The 21,133-nt window shown below is 26.8% G+C and overlaps 1 protein-coding gene across 9 annotated transcripts in view; it reads left to right on the top strand.

The window, feature by feature from the left end:
* LOC107442223 (endoplasmic reticulum-Golgi intermediate compartment protein 1) overlaps nt 1–19,830 on the top strand; it is an 86,426-nt gene extending 66,596 nt beyond the window's left edge. For 3 of the 9 annotated variants that reach the window (XM_071177081.2, XM_071177080.2, XM_071177079.2), the window contains exons 4-11: nt 1,452–1,579; nt 3,223–3,324; nt 5,107–5,167; nt 8,284–8,307; nt 8,830–8,930; nt 10,004–10,036; nt 11,765–11,887; nt 17,540–18,251. In XM_071177081.2, coding sequence (XP_071033182.1) covers nt 1,452–1,579; nt 3,223–3,324; nt 5,107–5,167; nt 8,284–8,307; nt 8,830–8,930; nt 10,004–10,036; nt 11,765–11,887; nt 17,540–17,647 — 680 coding nt within the window. In that variant the 3' untranslated portion in view covers nt 17,648–18,251. Of the gene's footprint in view, nt 1–1,451; nt 1,580–3,222; nt 3,325–5,106; nt 5,168–8,283; nt 8,308–8,829; nt 8,931–10,003; nt 10,037–11,764; nt 11,888–17,539 lie in introns of all 9 variants that reach the window. The other 6 variants (XM_071177083.2, XM_071177082.2, XM_016055725.5 and 3 more) reach the window with 4 other exon arrangements.
* Nucleotides 19,831–21,133: the final 1,303 nt, after the last annotated feature.

Genomic DNA, 21,133 nt, shown 5'->3' with positions numbered 1-21,133 from the left:
CAACTCGTTTTGCAGGAAGGACCCATTCATTCGTCCGCAGATCGTAATTTTGACCTCTGAACTAAAAAACGATCCATCTCCAATTGAGTACCCTCAGAGGTGTTGATTTGATATGAAAACTCTGGAGGACTTGGTAACCCCCACAGATTCAAGTCCAACAGTCACACGGGGATTCTTCGGGATTCGAACTTTCGATCTCACAAACATGAGCCCAGCATTCTACCAACCAGGCTATCCCAGCCCGTTATTCAAGAAATCATAGGGTGCATTGGTTTTGTCAAGTGAGCCATTATTTTTGATAGTGAAATATGATTTATACCACTTTCTAAAATGGTCTTCATTTTATACTATCCCTTTTTGATAATCTTTAAGATTCAGTTTTCTTAAAATTTGGACAAATTAAACAAGTTTAGATAATTAATTGACATTTTTGATTTTCTAAAAGTTTTCAGAATATGTTCCTTGTATACAACAATTATGCACGTGTTTTCCGCGAGAATTTTTTTCCATCATAGTTTTGAAGTGTCAAAACTGAAGATCTGAACTGAGATAAACTCATCGATTTACAAGTGACAATACTTTTTGTAAAACAAGTGAATCACAGCTCTGAGCGTTATTTTATATTCTTCTGCGTTCCACTCATTATTAAGAGATAATATCTTCAGCGGATCTTTGCATCCAAGGTCATTCAGAAATATTCGATTAATTCTAAAAATCCAGAAAATCTAATACTTAGTATGTCTACACGGCAATGTACTGTACTATTTATCCATAAAAACTTTCATAACTTCTGGTCTATTAGTTGTATCGACATGGGTGAGGTTTTATTTGATTCAGCATTTAAAAAAAGACTTTGAAACATTATATTACTTGAATAGATAGCAAGTCTCCTCTTTCCTTCAGTGAGTTCAAAATTGAGACTGCAGCTCACTTCGGGAAGGTGTTAACTGTAGATATTCATATTGGTTCTAAATCATATCTATTAATTCCAGCAAATTTCATGCTTGTCTAGGTTTGGCAAAGGCAGTTAATGGCCTTGAAAGGTGTACAAATTTTAATTTTTTGCTACTTTAAGGTCATGCCAAATATACGCCACTCATGTTTATTTTTTTTTTAGGTGTTAGTAATTTATTTGTATTCTTAAACACATACAACTTTGTGTTTCACTATGTATGCATTATTCATACATAGTGAACCTGACTGTCAAAGTCTTTCAAAATAATTTCTTTTCAGCGAATTTTGAATGACTTTTGACCTTCGATGCAAGTATCCACTGAAAGTATTTATGTCGTAATAGTTTGCACGAATGTAGTTGAACATTAAACAACAAGTCAGTAAATAAAGTAAAATTTTTAAAAAAAATCTAAAATTAACAAATATTTTATTTTATTAATTTTACTGAATCTACTTGTACTACATATATATTTGGGACTGAATTTCTTTCTTTACAGTGATTGGTTTAGACATCCAAGACGAAATGGGTCGCCATGAGGTAGGGTTTGTTGAAAACACTGAAAAAGTACCTGTTGGCCCTGATAATAAAGGCTGTAGATTCGAAGGAAGTTTTTATATAAATAAGGTATGTTAAACTCTTAGCTGTTTAAGTATTTTTGCATTTATTCCCCATTTTGCACATTTTCTAATTCATTTTCTTTGTCATTTGTAAATAAAAACTCAGGGCTAATATTTGATGCATTTTGATTTGAGACAGTTTAGCGTTACTGCTTAAATTTAAATTTCTAGAAGTAAGCACTTCAAATTTACATTTCTTACATGGGGGGGTAATGTTGGTTCACCTAATAGGGTGCTCCCAGAAATAGTTGTCAACATATCTACCCTTCTGATATCCGAATGACGAAAGTCAATATATGGGTGGGCATTGGAAGAAAAGTGCGTTCTCTGTGTGAGATTTTTAAATTTAAGTGATGGCTAAAACGAAAATGTTTTTCTTCTTCCGATTGAATTTAAAAATTGGGGGAAAGCATCCTGTATGTGTCATTAGGATATGCAATAAAATTGTTTTCTTTAATAGATAATATTAATTTTTCCTTAAATGTGAATAAATTAGTACTGATATTTTATTAATTTTTAAATTTTAACATTGTATTTGAAATGGTGGTGGTTTGAAATTTTCTGATTCATATGAAAAAAATACAGATATCAAAAGTTTGAGAACACTTGGTCTGATATGTGTCTCTCATTCTTTAAAGTTTTTTTTAAAGAATATTAATTTGGTAAAATGTCTGTAAAACCTTACAGTCAGCTGTATTAGTGTGTTTTTAAGCTACTTGTAATCTGTATTCAATTTTTATTTTTCCTAAAAACGATGTTTAATTTAGCTTTTATAATTTTTGCTATATGAAAGCTATTACTATAAAATAATTCCTTATTCAATACATGCATTGCTTTTAGTTATAATATATAAAGTAAGAACTATATTTTGAGAGAAGGATTCGATGAAGAACATTTTTTTTTCTTTTTCGAATTGATTTTTAGTTATCAATTGAAAACTTTTCTTTTAAAATAAAGCCAAGTATTAAAACATTTCAAATTCCAAATTAGGTGCAACAGATTGCAAATTGTGTAAAATTTAAAAGTTTGTTTTAATTTATATATTTAGAATGCAATTGTTTCTGTACTTTAATGATTAATTATATACAGGATAACATACATATAGATATGTATGTTCAAACAATTTTCAATTTTTTGTTGTTCTTACAGAACAGAGACAGGCTTGGTGAGATTAATGCTAACTTCCAAGTTTTAAATGTTCGAATGTTCACGAATTCTCCAAGTTTTCAATGTGTATCTTAATATTAATTTCATGATGATAAAACATACAATTAATATTATGCTTTATAAATAAACTTCTAAAGTAACAACAGTTCCTTCTGTAAATAAAAACTCTATTAATTAAATTGTAATTTATTAGTTACCTCTTGTACTGCTGTAGAAGGGCAATCTCTAAAGTTAATCTAAGATTCAACTAATTAATGAGGTTCAAAAAAATCATTGTTTCAAAAACTCCTTTATAATCCAGCTTTAAAGTAAGGAAAAGTTATTAAGGTTTAATGTCAATTGTAAAACTGAAATAAATTTGGCTAAGGGCTCTTTTTGCTTCTTTGAAAAATTTGTCGCACACTGCTAAAAAAAAATGTACTTCCTTGACTGTCATGTGTCATATTTCTTTTTTAATAACTAAGAATTAAATTTGTTTTTTAGGTTCCAGGAAATTTTCATGTATCTACCCACTCAGCATCGTCTCAACCTGATGCTATTGATATGCGTCATATCATACATGAGTGTAGTTTTGGCACCAAAGTGGTAAATTTTAATTTTTACTTTATTTTTTTCCTCCTATCTGCTGTAATTGTATACAATAAATTAATTACTTGCAAAATGCTTACTTGTATTTTCTGTTAAATAGATTTTTATCATTTCCATATTAATATCTATATAAAGCTATAATGTGAACCAACCTCATAATGAAGATTGAGAAAACCATATTTTTAATTGAAATGCAAATTTTTAAAAGTAATTTTGTTAATGCAAATAAATTTGCTAAAACTACTATGTTTTAATCTTTGTTTACTCTTTGAGTTAAAGTGGTCTAACTTTGTTAATTTCAGAATATTTACTGCAATGACAAAATATCTGTTTTAAAACATTTGTAATTGCTTAAAAAAACATAGCTGTTATTAAAATTATATCATAGCTCTTTTTTTCTTTTACAAAATTCAATTATTATAAATTTTTTATCATTTTGATCTTTATATTTTCAAAATTTAATTCATTCTTTTTAAACATTGGTGGAAAAAAGGAAGAAAGTTAATATATGCAAAATTTATTGGTATTAAATTTTTATAACAATTTTAATTCATTAGTATTAAAATTATATTAATTAGTATAAAAATATTTTGTTTCTTTTCAAATTTTATTTAAAAATTATTCAAGCAACTTCCATCGATAAACTCAACTCTGGTTTGTTAAATTGTCACCTCTGGTCTCGCTGTTTGTTTGTCTATTTTTAAATTTGTATAACTTTTTTTGCAATTTATTAATATGAAATCCTAAGTTTATTGAAGTCCAGTATACTTTTGTTAAAACACAGCTTGTTTAAAAATTAATTTAAAAAAAGTTAATTTTTTGTAATTCATAACTTGAACTTTATAATATTATAAATCTCATTAAGTCTTTATATGTTATGTGAAGTTTCTTTTGAACTGAATTTTTTATAAATTATTCATTTATTTTAACATTGGTATGTATTATATAAAAACTTTTTTTCCTTTTATTATCTTTATTATAAAAGGTATGATAGCACATTAATTGCTTATTTAATTCTGATAATGATGTTCACAAAAAACACAGTCTGAAATATTCTAACATATAAAAAATAAGCTATTTAGTTTGTTAAATTGAAGTTAAATTAGAATAAAGAAAGTTACATATATTATTACTGCAATTACCTATCTTATTACCAATTACCTATATTATTAATATTATTACCTATATTTCTACGCAATGCATTTATTTGCTTTATTAGAATAATTTTAAGATTTTCAACATATTTTCATATTTTTTTTTGTTAGCATTTAGAAACAAAAAATTTAATCAACTTTCTATCACCAAGCTATCAATTTTTATTAGTTTTAATTTTTTTTCATTATAATATAAGAATTTATTCAGAGATTTTCGATTTTAAAATACATCTTCATGTAAAATATCATTATCTCACTTAAAGTTGTGTCTTTGCCTAGTGATATATTTTTACAATGTCCCCTAAAGCACAAATATTTCAATTTATTAATGCATAAAATTAAATATTTGTTTCATAAATAGTAATCCGAAAAATATCTATGAAATATAATATATTTATAAAATATATGGTAAATCGCTCTATTAATGTTAAATTTTGTACTTGGCTGTCCTATGATTAGTTTCTCCAATACATTCAAATGTATACTTAATTAAATCAATCCCATTTGAAAAAAAGCATGCAGCAAAGCACAAGCATTATTTTATTTAGTAATATTTTTTTATGTTTAATATTTTTTTTATTTATTATTAGATTTTAATTGCATTTTTATTTTCTGTTGTATGTAGGCTGGAAAAATAAAAGGCAGTTTTAATCCATTGAAAGAAATTGACCGAAGCGGTGCTAGAGGTAAAAACGTTTTGTTAGTTTGAAAGGACAAATGAGTTTAAATTATCATTTAATGATTGAAATGAAATGAAAATGTTGATTTTTTTTTTTTTTTTTTTTTTTTTTTTTTTTTTTTTTTTTTTTTTGTTTAAAAAATACAATTTCTATACACTGTTTTGTTTCTGAATCATTTTTTGGGAACATTAATTATATCAATTTTACGTGATCGAATTCTCTTAACCTGTCCTTATGATGCACTTCAACTATGCATAAATGTGCTATTTGCCATTTTTATAGCCATATAATTTTTTTTTATTGTTTTTCTCACATTATGCAAGATGTTATGTGTCAAGTAATATCGATAAAAAAAAGATTGGTTTTTAATTAAAAGTTGTGTTTTTTATTGATTTATTCATTATATTGTATAGTGTTATGGATTAAACAGCATGTCGGATAAATGACCTCCTTGGTTTTCCTGGCGCATTTAGACCCTTTTGTGAAAATTTTTGATGAAATTTAGTTGATACTGTGCTCAGTTTCCTCCTTCAAAAGTGGGTGGTTGTGGGCTTGTTGACCTGAACATCAGACTTAAAATAAAAATAGGATGATCCTATGGCTTTCATTTGCAAGATTTGGTGGAACATTCTGATCGCCAAAATGGGACGTTACACAAATTGCCCAACAATAACTATATGGTGTCTAGCACCAGGGCTAAAGAGAAATAGAAGGGCTGGTTCACTCCTTTGAAGAAACTCTCGCCGCGCCAATCCTCCTATTTTCTCTAGTGACGTCACTTTGGCGCAAAGCTCGCACTTTTACTTCAAGAACAGAGCTTTCGGCCTTACTAGCTCTAACTAATATTGGAGCATTTCTTTTGTGACATATTCTAAGACATTTGTTATTTTCTATAATGACTTTCCTCAGTTTTTGCCGTGAATTTACAAAATTTCAAAACTATTAACGAAATGTCAGTTTGTGCGATTGCAACTTGCAAAAATTCTGATAGAAAAACGAAAGGAAAAAATATAATTTTCCTCGTGTTCCCTAAAGTAAATGAACAACTATGTAAAGAATGGATTCCGAAATGACACAGTTAATATAAAACAGCAATACATTTTTTTCTATCGTTAAGAACTTTTATAAAAATTCGTTATCTAAATTCGTTACTTCAAAAAGAAAGGCATGTGAAAAAAATTAAAAAATGGATAAAGTCAAAGAAAATTAAAACGTAAGTAAAAAGTATAAATAAAATATATGGTGTACAGTTGAAATTCTCCTAATTTCGTAACTTATTTTTTTAATGTTATAGTTATTTTAAATCTTTATGATTCTTTCAAAAATTATATTCTCTTGAATTTAAATATCTATAAATTATACCATCTTAAATTTAAATATCTATAAACAATTGTAAAATTTCTGATGTCATTATAAACCTAAATTATTATTTTGTTTCAGTAATTAGCGTTTAAGGTTGATGTTTCTTAATGATTAAGTATGAACAAATTGCTATTAACGGCATATTTTAAAATCAGAGATTCTAAATTTAACTCAACTTATTGTTATGAAAGAATGTGTAGATAAAAAAGTGTCGATATATGCTTTCATTTTTCTTGATAATTAAAGTTAAAACTGAACTTTTTAAAATTAAGTATTTATAGTGTCATTTTCGCCAACTAGTAAGAAAATTTATAGGTTTAAATGGTATTTTTTTTAATATAATGGCCAAGAAAGTTTTTTTAAACTATGTTTATGAATGGAAATAATGTGTTAATTACGTAAAGTTTGAAAGCTAATAACCAGAAAAAGTCTAACTTATTTTTACAAAGAGAAAGATACAAAGTTATCATAATATCTTAGCGTGCGATCTTCCGAGATCTGTGGATACAGTGACGTCATGAGGAGGGAAATCGTAGCTTCAGCTCTAAGAGCGGAGTGAACTAGCCCTTCTATTCTCTTTAGCCTTGGTGTAGCACCCCCTTTTTACTAACATTTTTAGCCTGTTTTTACTAACATTTAACATTTTTTTTCGCATATGCATTATTTTATTACAAACATGCTTCAAAATTAGAAAACTTATGCTTGGGACACTTTTTTTTATCATTTTTATTCCTGTTATTTTGTATGCGGTTTAAATTTATACCCAGCTCTACAATCACTTTGTGCTTTTATGTGTCATAAGCTAAGAATTTATTTATATATATATATAGAGAGAGAGAGACTAAAACCTGTGACTTGTTACCAGTGTTAAGAGTTTGTCACTATTCAAAGCTATAAACTAATTGGTTATTCAAAGAAATTTAAAAAAATGCATAATTACCAGCAAGATTACTCAGATCGCTGATAATGTCAAAGTTTTATAATACAGTTCTTAGTCATATTTTAGAGCAAAATCTGAGATGTCGCAAAAATTTTCTAGTACATCAGATTAAGATTTTGTTTTCTAGTTACTCGGATCTATTTCAATGAATTCTGGTTCCTTTTCTACATTGTCTTCTCTTACCTCTGCTTTGTCTCCTATCAAGAATATTTAGTGATGATCAGTTAAAATTGTTGCAAGAAATAAATTATAGATTAGAAACAATTGACTAAAATACACCTTGATACAAAATTAATTCTAGCTTTAAGTAGCTTTGTTCCTAAATCGCATGCTCAGTAAAAAGTTTTTCAATATACAGACTTAATAGTTTTAAAAAATTAGATGATTTTTTTTAAGCAATAACATAAAAATCAAACTACACCACGTATGGTTAAAACAAACCATCTTTCTTTTTTACGCTATATCCAATCTTTTATCCTCTGATATTAAAAATAATCCATTGGCATGTAAAAACAGAACACTCCTTGAAAGTGGAAGTTTAAAAAATTTAGTCACTGGTACATCGTACCAGTATATTAGAGATTAAATAAATCCATAAAAATTTTCACTGGTCTATTCATGTGCCTCTATCTTAGATTTAGATTAGATTTTACTCTCTCTTATATTTAGGATTTAGAAAATAAACCAAATTTAACAAAGATAATATTTATATATTTACTTAATGTGATATTTACTATTTATATGTAATATTTACTTAAATTGTAAATATTACTGTCAACACATAGATTGCTTTTTTTTAAATGATTGCTTTTGTTCATAGATGACGGAAGTACTTTATTTGCTGGTAAATATTTTTTATATTTAATACATCTAGATATTTCTTATAGTTTTTGTTTTTTCTGTGGTAGAAAAATATTTAATTATTAATTATAGCAGATATTTTTGGCATGATTTATGGCAATGTGAAGATAATGCTATACTTCAATACAATGTCATTTCCTTAAAAATAATTTGTTTAAATTGTAGTAAATATTTAATAATAATAGAATGAAATTATTTTATAGAACTGATAGAATGAAATATTTTAGTATTTATTTTGTGGTTCGTCATTTAATTAAACTTATATCTTAACATATTAATTTTAATTTGTATTTACTTACTTTTCTTAAAATGAGCTCTAAAAGTTTTACATTACAGGTTATTGCATTGAATTAAAAATATACATATGCATTCAATTGTAAAATTAATGTCAGATATTTAAATATACGTTGTAGAAATGTTAATTGTTAAGTGTTAACTTATTTGTACAACATCTTATTGAAAGAACTGCAAAGTATTTTTTAGCTTTATTTATTTGACTTTTCAGACATTGAATCTCATGACTATGTGATGAAAATTGTACCCACCATTTACGAAAGTTTGAATGGCCTTAAAGTTGAAACTTATCAATACACATATGCCTATAAGGTAAATGCTTTTTTAAATAATTATGTTTTCACAATTTGAGCAAAAAGTTCAATGATTGTTGTCAAAAAAATTTTTGCCCTGCTGTAACCAATGCTTGTTGTTTCCCTATACATTAGTAAATAAGTATTTTAAACATGAGAGGAAATTTACTTTTAAATTTTTATTGTGATTTAATTATTTGTAGCTAAATAAATTGTAAAAAAAAATTTATGTAATTGAGTCATTATTGTGGTTATGAAAGACATATTTTGAAACTAACAAGGCAAACAACACAATGACATAATGAGTCAGTGCTCAATCAACCATAGAATATTTCTGTTGCTTAAACACACCAATATTGATTGCAACGCAAACCGTAAACTTTAATATTCTATCTGCATGAAGATTTATATAAGCATATTACAAGTAATTAGTCTAAAACAATATCAACATATTTTAAAAAATGAATATATATTTTTAACATTGCACTCAATTTTTCATCTAGGTCAGGTAAATAAAAACTTCAACATGAATTTATTTAAATCCATGAGAAATTTTATCCATCTGTAAAAAGAATTTATAAGCCCAGCTGAATATCTAACAATATTCTATGTGCATCCTAATGAACTGCCTTTAATCTTATATATATCTATCCTTATGTACAACTATAATCTTAAATAATATTCTAATAAGTCTATGTATCCTTACCTCTCCTAATAATTAAATTTTTATGTTTTAGAGAATGACTATAAAATAGAGTTTTAAAAAAGAAAGTTGTATTTTTTTAAACAAATCTATTTCTAAATTTCTTTTCAATCTCACATTTCCCATAAAGAAAAATTCTGAATCCAAGAAACATGAACGCTAATTAAAAAAAAGGATATGTTAAAAAATAAATAAAATGAAATGAAATATGAGGATTTGTTGAAAAAAAATTTATAAAATGAATTGAAATATTAAATTACTTGTTTTAAATACGACCACCTTGTTGATAATATTTACTGTATTTCACTTATTTTTGCTATTTCTATTTATTAAAAATAATTTGAATCAGATTCTACAGTCATTTTTTTTTGTTATTGCTTTTGCAACAGAGAATATATACTTTCACTGTAACTAATGATCCGGTAAGTTTTTCTTTCTAGCTCTTGCATAAAATTGTTGTTTCTGCCCATATGTAAATTTCTTCTTCATAAATTATTTACTTTTTTTAATTTATTTTTAAATAAAAAAGAAAGCATTGCTCATAATGAACTATTGAATGTATGACATAATGAACTGTAACTACGAAACAAATGAATAAATTATTAGCTAGTTTAAACAAAGGAAGGTAAAAATGCCCATAAAATTTTAATGTAGCCATGAAAGAAGAAAAAATAGTGAGCTGCTAGACGCTATTACAAAATATACAAAAATAATTTTTTGCATTAATAGTTTTCCATGTTCCCCCTTCCCTTATTTAAAATGAACTAATGTTTAGTAAAAATGATAAAAAAACTGCAAACATGTTGGTTAAAAAGATAATTTTCTTTAACTGAGATGAACATTTTTAGTTTTTAAATTTTATATAATTTTTTAAAAAGTTGTTTCTTATCTCCTTTTTTACCCCACAATTTCTGTCTCGCTTTTTGTTTCCTTGCAAAATTCAATGTATTTGTAGATTAAATTAAAAAATAAATAAAATAAGCTGATTTAAAAATTAAGAAAATCTGTGCTTGCTACTTTTAAATATGGTGTGATATTTTTTTTTAATGATGTAAGATGTTTTTAAATTTTTTTAAGTTGAATATTTTGAATGGAAAGAACTAATTTCTCTGCAATTTCAATGTTTTAATTTTTTTTTCTTTTTTTTTTTTTGCCCTTTCAAGTGTTAATGTAGATGTACAAATTTGACATAAAATTTCCTACTAACAATGCTTCGCTTTTAAACAATACAAAAACTGGTCTGTAGTGCAAGAAAGCAACTAGAAGTTATCGCAACTAGAAATTAATTTAAAATTTTATGATATATTTGTGTAAGTACTTAGATTTCTGCCATCAGCAGAATATAATTATGACTTTAAAAAATCCTATTTTAAAATTTCCGGGATTATATAAAATATTCTGGTCACATGTTTAAATACTTTTGATACCAATCTAATTAGTATATCATTTATCTTTATCACTTGGTGTAGGATAAATTGTGAAAATTTAACAATTTATGCTGAATGTATGAGATGTGCTTTTTCTGTTTTTCATTAGAATGGGCAATTTAGATTACTTTAAAAATTTAGCAGAATAATTTATTTAACTAATAAAAGGCATTTATTAAAAACTTGCATTTTTTATTGAAATTTTACAAAAGTATTTATTAAAATTAACAGTTTGTTTAAACAAGAAAACTTTTCAATTATTTAAAAAGTGGCCACATGTCTTGTGCTGTTGTTAATTGCTGTTGTTAAAAATGATGCATCTGGCCCACTGTGTAGTAGCAAAATATCCTATTTTTTTCCCCGTAGCTGTGTACTTTGGCAAAAGTAAAAAAAATTTTTACTAGTAATAAAAATAAATGTGTGCTGTAATTATATGAAACTAATTTTTATCAAGAAAACTCAAGGTAAGTAAAAGTACAGTATTAATTTTTTTTTTTACTTTGAGATGTATGTAAGATGTACAAAACTGCTATTATACCTGCCAATCTAGTGACTAATTAATTCACTTGTAGTGCAATTAGTATAATTGTAACAGCTAAATTTAATGAGAGTTCAGTTGGAAATATCTTCTTTGCTCTATAATAGTTGGAAAAATAAATATGTTACTGTTTCCATGTGTTTATAATTTTTATTATAATTCACTATTATTAATTTTTTTTCCAGAGTTCTGTCACTTTCAGCCATTCTGGTAGAATTATGCCTGCCATATGGTTTCGCTACGATTTGACACCTATCACTGTTAAATATACAGAAACACGACCACCTTTGTATAGTTTCTTAACAACGGTAATTTTTATTATTATTTTATTCTTGTAATAAAAAAAAATTTTATTTCTGGTACATAAAATTAGCTAGATTACATTCAAAATTAATTTTAAAAAATATTCAGATTTCACAATTTAAGTTTTTTCCAGAAACTTATGAATTTGTAATTTTAAAAAGTTGCTTAAAAATTTATATAGCAGCTATTAATGTTTGAAACAGCTTTATATATATATATATATATATGTGTGTGTGTGTATGTATATACACTGGTTATCATAAATTAAGGAAAAATCACAAAAATAGCGATAACTCTTTCAAAAGTAAGCCAAACCGTGCAAAATTTGCATATGTTGTCCACTAAGAGTAGCTGAGTAAAATTGCAATATGCAAATTAGTGGCGCTGCACTCGGCTTACGTCATCTGCCTGGAGCATAAAAGTCCAAGTTTGAGAGAAAGCACACAAATTTTACTGTGATTGCGACATTGAAAATCTGAGATAGCCAATTCGTAATAATGACCTCTAGGCATCATTTGCCTGAAGAACTACGATGGAGAGCCATCGGGAGACTAGAGGCAGGGCAGAGTCAATCAGAAGTGGCCAGATGGCTAAATGTGAGTCCATCTGTGGTTCATAGACTTTGGAGGCAATTTCAAACCACAGATTCGGCATCTAGGAGGTTCAGTCAAGGACGGCCAACTGTTACGACCAGTGCCGATGACCGATATTTGACATTAAGTGCACGCAGGAATAGAACCGCTACTCCGACACATCTTAGATCCTCTCTTGCTGCAGCCACCGGAAGGTTGGTGTCAACGTCAACTGTGCGCAGAAGGCTCCACGAAGGTGGTCTGTATGCGAGACGACCAGCCATTTGCGTGCCGCTCACATCACGCCATAGGAGAGACCGTTTGCAGTGGGCCCGACAACATGTCCACTGGACGTCAGATCAATGGAGGCCTGTTCTCTTTACGGATGAGTCCAGGTTTAGTCTAGAAAGTGACAGTAGACGTTATTTGATATGGAGAGAACCTGGGACCCGTTATCATCCATCAAACATCCGTGAAAGAGATGCATACGGAAGAGGCAGTGTCTGTGTTTGGGGAGGCATATCCTTAGGAGGGCGCACATACCTCCATGTCTTTCCAAGGGGAACCGTGAATGCTCAGGTTTATCGAGACAACATCCTTGATGCTTATGTGCGCCCATATGCCGGGGCAATTGGTGATTGCTTCCTGTTACAGGACGATAATGCAAGACCACACAGAGCTCGCATTGTTGATGATTATCTTCAACAGGAAACAATTACTCGCATGGAGTGGCCAGCTCGATCCCCGGACTTGAATCCTATCGAGCACGTTTGGGATGCTCTAGGGAGGCGTGTATCTGCCATCAATCCGCCCCCTCAGACCCTTGCCACGCTTGCAACTGCTTTACAAGAGCAATGGCTCTCACTTCCTATTGAACTGATAGACCGCATAATTGAAAGCATCACACATCGCTGTTTGTGCTGTATTGCTTCTAGAGGCAATCATATTCCATATTAAAGGTACTTTTTCTATTGCAAACCGATACTTCCAATTTGTTTATTTTATACATGTGCTAATTTCTATACTACTATTAATGTCTGATAATTTCTTTTTATGTTGTTTAATACCTTACTATGTGTTGTATATTGTGGGTAAGTTTCATAAAATTCCATGTGTAATTTCTTGAGTTATCGCGATTTTTGTGAATTTTCCTTAATTTATGATAACCAGTGTATATGGGGACGGCAAGAGTGGTCGTCTTTGAAAATAAAAAGAGGCGCTGTTCTTTAACAAAAACTTATACTGAAGAGAAATTTGCATAAGACGGACAATAAAAAAACAAATAAATAACAAAAAAAATAAATGAGTTAGAGTTCGTTTTTGCGATGTTTATAAACTATTACTACTTCTCTTTATCGGTTAGTTCCAAATCGCACTCTAATGTCTTAGGGAAATTCCCATTGTTTATTAGTTGTGCGCACAGGGATCAGCTTGCAGCTTACATTGAATGGCGGGACTTCACTTCTTGCTTACGGCTTTCAGTGTACAGGAAAGGGCACATATATGTATATATATATATCAATTTTATTTATCAGAGTTAAATATAGGCCTGTTTAATTTTTTATCACACATTAATTTTACTTTGCAGTGTTACTTTAATTTAATTTGAAACATAGAACATGCTTTAACAGTTTCTAAATCTGTAAAAGTAACTTTTAAAATTTTTTATTTGCATATTGTTTTTATATCTAAGTATATTTATAATAATTTGATTTAAGAAATAATGAAGAATTTATCTTAATAATATTTTTATTATGTTTTATACACTGTCTTCTTTCTTAATGTAGTCTTCCTTCAACAAATACTATGACTATTTCAATTTGATGAATTTCATTGGTGATTTCATAGTTTTTCAACTGTATAACTCAATTAGGAGAAATCCTATTTTTTATTTTTGATCGTTGTAGAACCTAGATTTTTTAGAAGTAGATTGTTGTTGATTGTTTAAAAATGTCTTTATTATCCCAACAATTGCTTCTATATTTTATTCCAAATTCCAATGATTTTCTCTTTTAAAAAAAGGACAGAAAGATTAGTTTTTTTATTAAAATTTTAAAAAAGTTCATTGGTATAAATTTAAAATAAAAATTTTATATCCAGTTGTTCGCAAAGGTAATTGCTTTGTTGTTATTTTTTTATAATGTTAAAATTATCGTTTTTACTTTTTGAACATAAAATGTAAAGTAAGAATGCATTGGAATTATTTTGTTATTTTTTATAATGTTAAAATTTTCATTGTTACTTTTTAAACATAAAATGTAAAGTAAAAATGCATTGAAATTATTGTTTTATTGTTATTCTTTTTATAATGTTAAAATTATCATTGTTACTTTTTAAACTTAAATGTAAAGTAGCAATGCATTGGAATCATCCATTCAAAAAATTTAGGTCCAAATATTTTTTTAACATTGTTACTGATCCAAATTTTTTTTAGGAATTACAAATAACTTGAGTTTTTTTTTTCCATATGACTTTGTCAAAAGAAGAAAAATGTAAAATGTAGTTAATAAACAATTTGTATATATATATATATATCTGTGTGTGTGTGCGTGCGCTATTCCTCCTCTGATCCAGGATTTTTTTTTTTTTATGAATTTATTTTTATTTGCTTTATTGTTTCAACTTTTTTTTATACTTTTGAGGATATTGAGATTAAGTAATTACCACTTTACTCAAAAGTTTCTATTGTGCAGTTTTCAAAATATATAAAAACTTCTTAAATAAAACTTTAAATTCATGGATTGATGAAGTTTGAGGTTAGGCTTTCAATTTAAAGTGGCTTTTTAAGGGATCATACACTAACTAATTATAATTTTAACAAAGCTATTAGTTTTATGAGTTTAACTAAGGTCTCTGTGGTTTTGTTTTGCTAATTCTTTCATATTTACATGGTGCGTAGCTTTTTTAAAAGGTGCTTATTTTCCATTTTCGTTTTTTAAAAGCCCTTAAAAGTAATTTTTTATTGGGTGTTTTTAAAAAATGCTTAGTTTTCCCTTTTCGAAAATTAGATTTTTTTTCTTTTCCATGTCGATTTTCGCCACTTATTATGGAAAAGCCTACTTTTCACATTGTTCTATTCAACGTTTTCACGATTCATTCAGCCACTATCTATTTCGGCTTACCATCGGTCCATAGCGTAAGAGCACCAATCATTTTACATGTTTTATGAAATACTTGCGAGTCCGCATGTGCGTTGTCAGAGCTGGGTTTGGTGCGATTCTTGCACTCTCACATGCAACTCTGCATTTTGCGAGATATTCTCCATTTCAGGCTTCATTTTCCACCCTCTGATATCGAACCGAAAGTAATTTTAATAATTTTATCATGACCATGTAAATTCTTTGAAAATTACTTTGCATTTTTGTAATGTATATAGTGCTTAAAAATAATTTTTTAGTGCTTATTTTTTGTTGAGAGATTTGGCTACGCACCCTGATTTATATAAGTAGTTTTATTTTTATGTAGTAGTATAACCTTCTTTAAATCAGACTTTGTTAGTAATATTTTTTTTTTACTTTTTAATCTATTATAGCGTCATAGATATAATTCCTTTTGTTATAAGTTTAAATTATATTTTATATTAGTATAGTTATTATATTATATTAATTTGATACTTTCACCCCATGATCGCAAGGCAAAATTTAAGCAAAAGGATTGTTAGTTACCAAATTTACTATTATATTCAAAAATAGGGATCTTGATTACTTTTCATGTGTGCTCTTTCAATTTATTTTTATTACCACTAAGTTTTCATATTATTTTTTTTTAAATTCTTGCCTGATATATATCTTATAAAATTTTATGTAAATTTCAAATTATCTGCTAGAAAATAAATTGAGCAGAAGTAATTTTCTTTCGTTGTAGAAAGAAAATAATCTGGATGTCAATTAATCTAATATATATCTTATAAAAATGTACATACATTTCAAATTATCTGCTAGGAAATAAATTGAACAGAAGTAATTTTCTTTCATTGTAAAAAGAAAATAATCTGGATGTCAATTAATCTAATATATATCTTATAAAAATTTACATAAATTTCAAATTATCTGCTAGGAAATAAATTGAACAGAAGTAATTTTCTTTCATTGTAAAAAGAAAATAATCTGGATGTCAATTAATCTAATATATATCTTATAAAAATTTGCATAAATTTCAAATTATCTGCTAGGAAATAAATTGAACAGAAGTAATTTTCTTTCATTGTAAAAAGAAAATAATCTGGATGTCAATTAATCTAATATATATCTAATAAAAATTTGCATACATTTCAAATTATCTGCTAGGAAATAAATTGAACAGAAGTAATTTTCTTTCGTTGTAGAAAGAAAATAATCTGGATGTCAATTAATCTAATATATATCTTATAAAAATGTACATACATTTCAAATTATCTGCTAGGAAATAAATTGAACAGAAGTAATTTTCTTTCATTGTAAAAAGAAAATAATCTGGATGTCAATTAATCTAATATATATCTTATAAAAATTTATATAAATTTCAAATTATCTGCTAGGAAAGAAATTAAACAGAAGTAATTTTCTTTCATTGTAAAAAGAAAATAATCTGGATGTCAATTAATCTAATATATATCTTATAAAAATTTATATAAATTTCAAATTATCTGCTGGGAAATAAATTGAACAGAAGTAATTTTCTTTTGTTGTAAAAAGAAAATAATCAATTATCGAGTTTCTAAATCAACTAATTTAAACTCATGTTCAGTGAAACAAAAAATATTTTGCTCTTTTTTTAATGCATTTTTCATACCTTGTACTTTAGCTTTAAATTCAACAGGCTGTACTGCCTCAATACTGAGAGATCAAGTTTAACAAATGTATGAGGGAATATTTTCATGTTTTTAGTTTACAGTGAAAGAAATCTAAATGTGAACACTTTTTTTAGGCAACTTTTAGCTTTATTTAGAAATTCTTCTTTCCTACTAAATGTAATTGTAATGATTCTGTATCTATATTTGAGTTAGTCTTATTCTGTAATCATAAGAGTTTTTTTCCTTTGCTCTGCTTTATTTTAATTCTATAAAGTTTGCATGCTCTACATTTTCTCTCTTTAAATTTTTTGCAGGTTTGTGCAATAGTAGGAGGTACTTTTACTGTAGCTGGTCTTATTGATTCTCTGATATTTTCTGCATCAGAAGTATTCAAAAAGTTTGAAATTGGAAAACTAAGTTAATTGATGACTAAAAATAGCTTTATTAATTTTTTTACGCAATTTTGAATCTCAGTGACTTCAAGCAGGCCTTTGAAGAATTCAGAGATTTCAAAAATCTTCCAGTATTCTTCCAAGATGTATAAATTATTTTGTATGACATTTGTGAAGGTGATTGATGCTTGTTAAATTGAAACATGATATATTTTTGAGATTGTATTCTTTGTTACTTTGTTTTGTTGTAGTTTAGGTATTTTTAAAGACATGTTTATGTTAACTGTTATACTTTAAATATTTTTTTTTTTAAAATTTTGACTCATATTCATTAGACACTGTTATGTTCATGTTAGCTGTGGTTGTGATTGTGATTTTCTACCAACCTTTTATTATTATTTTTTTTAATGTAACATGATTTGCATGTAACATGTATATTACATGATTTGCAACCAACCTTTTTTTTTCCTTCTCTGAATGTAATATATTCAGGGTATCTGCGCAGCTGGAAAGTCATGAGAAATAAAAGAAAGTCATGAATTTTGGTATTGAACAAAGTTTGTCATGGAATGTCATGATTTTAACTATTTTTTTAAAAAATCATAGAAAGTCATGTATTTATGTTGCTGAAAAATCAAATTTTTAAAATGGAATTTACCCTCCCTCCCAATTTCACGATGCTCCAAATATCTGCTATTTAAAAATTATGGTGTTCTTTCAAAAAATGAAAGAGAAACATCATTTCTAGAGCGAATTATCTTATAAACTTCTGTGATTTCAGAATTTTTGTTATTATTTTTTTATTTTTTATTTTATCAATTTAAAATTATAGCTGAAGCAGGCCAGTCATTGGCGATATTTTTAAATGAGAACAAAAAATCAGAAGTATTTCTTTCCTTTCCGATGAACAAGAAAAGTATCTTTAGAATCTAATTCTGCAAAAAAAGGAAGAAAAATTATTTTTCTTTTGTATTTTTTTCAACTATTTTATTGCTTCATCTCTTCCTTTACTCTGTTTTTTAAATTTAAAATCTATAAATATGACGATGCAGAGTATAACAGTTTTGGTTATACCTATCATTTCAATTAAAGTTATTATAATGCTTTTTCAAATTTATTGTAGTGTGTTTGTCAGAGAAAATAGTAACTTCCTTAAGTCATGAAAAATTCTTGAAATTAGACATGAATTTGAAAATCTGAAATGTAGCAGATACCCTGTATATTACAAATTTCATTTAGCTAGCCAAAAAAAAAAAAAAAAAATATGTATTATTAAGTCTGATTATTTAAAAAAAATTGTATTTCAGAAGAAAACAAATATTCCTGAATATACTATTTGTTAGTGGTGCTTATATCTAGTTTTTTATAGTTAAGGGTATTTTTTATTATTAATAATTAAAATAGTTTTTTTTTTTTAATATCTAAAGAGGAGAAATTAAATATTAAGTTAAAGGGGAGAAGTTAATGCTTTTCTTACTATATATGTTTATCAATATTAGAATCTGTGCTTATTTTTTAATTTGATTGCAGAATTGAGGTTCAATATTAAATATACATTTCAATATTGTACAAAATGTGTTGTACATTATTAATTGAATATGATAATTTTATCAAAATATAATTAATATTTGAGTTGAATGCATACTTCTACATTTGTAATACATTTTCTGTAATACAACAATTTTAAAGAAATATCAAAATACTTAATAAATTGTCTTTTTACAGCATTTAAACATACTAGTCATTTGCATTTTCTCGCACTGTAGTTTTGTGCATTAGTGAATGAATAATTAGTTTTAAAGTATTTTGACTTATTTGAGAAAATCACAATATGCTGTAATGCATGCAACATACTATTTCATGTATTAAGCTACTTTTTATTACGAAACAATTTAATTAGGTGCTATTGATCTCTGTTATCTTTTCATTGACCTCTGAAGATAATTTTTTAATTCATTTCTCACTGAACTTTGATCTGTTGCCAGATTGTGAAATGTTTTTCTTTCTGTTTATAGCATTTAAATGTTCTTGCTTGCTGAGAAGGGTTCTAGTTTTAATTTTTTAAATAGTTTGGTCTGGTGGTTTTTACAGAAATTTGAAGGACTTTAGTTTTATTTTTCTGGTATTTTTGCAATTATTTTAACGCATGATTGTTACAATGCTAAAATTATTTTCTGATGTGACTACAATAAAATAATTTCTTGTTCTTGTTATTATTTCTATTTTTTAAAACTTTAAATTGACTTTTTTATTTCAATTTAGTACTTTTTTTCTTTCTATTTAGTAAAATTTTTAATATTGAATAAAAGTCAAATTTATGAAGTTGAATTCTAATAGAATCGACAAATTCAAGAGCATGAAATCTACTGTTTATTTCCTTTGCAAATTACTTGTTTTAGAAGCATTAACTAAGTTATATATTGTGTTGATATATTAAAATCTAAAATTTTTCGTGAGTTCGTCAATTTGAAATGTTTTATTTGTTTTTCAGGTGTTGGTTTTCTAAAAAGAAAGCAAAACATATTTTGATTTAATTAGTGTTTGCATTATTTAGACTGTTTTAAATTTTTGTTATAAAATTTTGTTTGGGGTATTAAGAGCTTTTTATTTGTATTATGATAAAATGATACTCATGAGGTACTTGTAACTTCTGAGCAAATGTCATGTACACTGTGTGTTTTATCATTTACATAAAATTATATTTCTCATTTTGCATATAATTATAATATTTTAATGTGAATTTTTTATTTTATGTTAATATTATAATTGAAAAACCATGTCAATTTCTTATGAATAAATTATATGACTCTGATTGACAGTTAAAATAAGATTTTGGTATTCTAAATAGAATTGTATACGCTTTTTTTTTTTTAAAATTAATTTCCCTCTGAAATGTTAAAAGGTTATATGGTTAATAAATTAAAAAACGCCTTTTTGTATCATGGTCCAGAATGCTAGAGAACTATACTTAACAAATGAAAACAAATCTAATTTTTTTTCTTTAAAAAAAAATAATATTTATTGAAAAGAAATTTAGACTAATAAATGTGCACACATTTCTTTTTCTTAAGGTATATTTTTGCTTATTGCAATAAATGCATTTCATTTACATTTGCTATTTTTAAATTTCTAGAAGGATTGTATACAAGGTTATTGCTGTTTTTTGAATTTTACAACACAAGAAGTGATATCATAGAATATTCAGGGATGAGATTTTTCCGCTTTTTAGCTGATTTCCGCTTTTTTCACTTTTATCTCTTAAATTTCAGCTTTTTTTTTAATCAAAAATTCAGATTTTTCTAAAAATTTAACTTTTTTTATAAGTATTCCGCTTTTTCAGGAAACTCACCCATTTTCAAAGAGAAACACAAAATTCAAACTACATAGCTACCAATCCTTTCTCATTTTTACTTATTTTAGCTATTTTCTCTCCTTTTACTCGCAGCAGATAAGATTTTCCAAATTTTTTACCCGCCCTCCAGATAGATCCTTAGTTCAAATGACGCTGTTTCTGAC

Source organism: Parasteatoda tepidariorum, chromosome 2 (assembly GCF_982258835.1).
Source record: "Parasteatoda tepidariorum strain Cologne lab strain chromosome 2, Ptep-v5.0, whole genome shotgun sequence".
Lineage (NCBI taxonomy): Eukaryota > Metazoa > Arthropoda > Arachnida > Araneae > Theridiidae > Parasteatoda > Parasteatoda tepidariorum.
The sequence above is the reverse complement of the archived record's forward strand: the minus strand, read 5'-3'. Positions and strand labels throughout refer to the sequence as shown.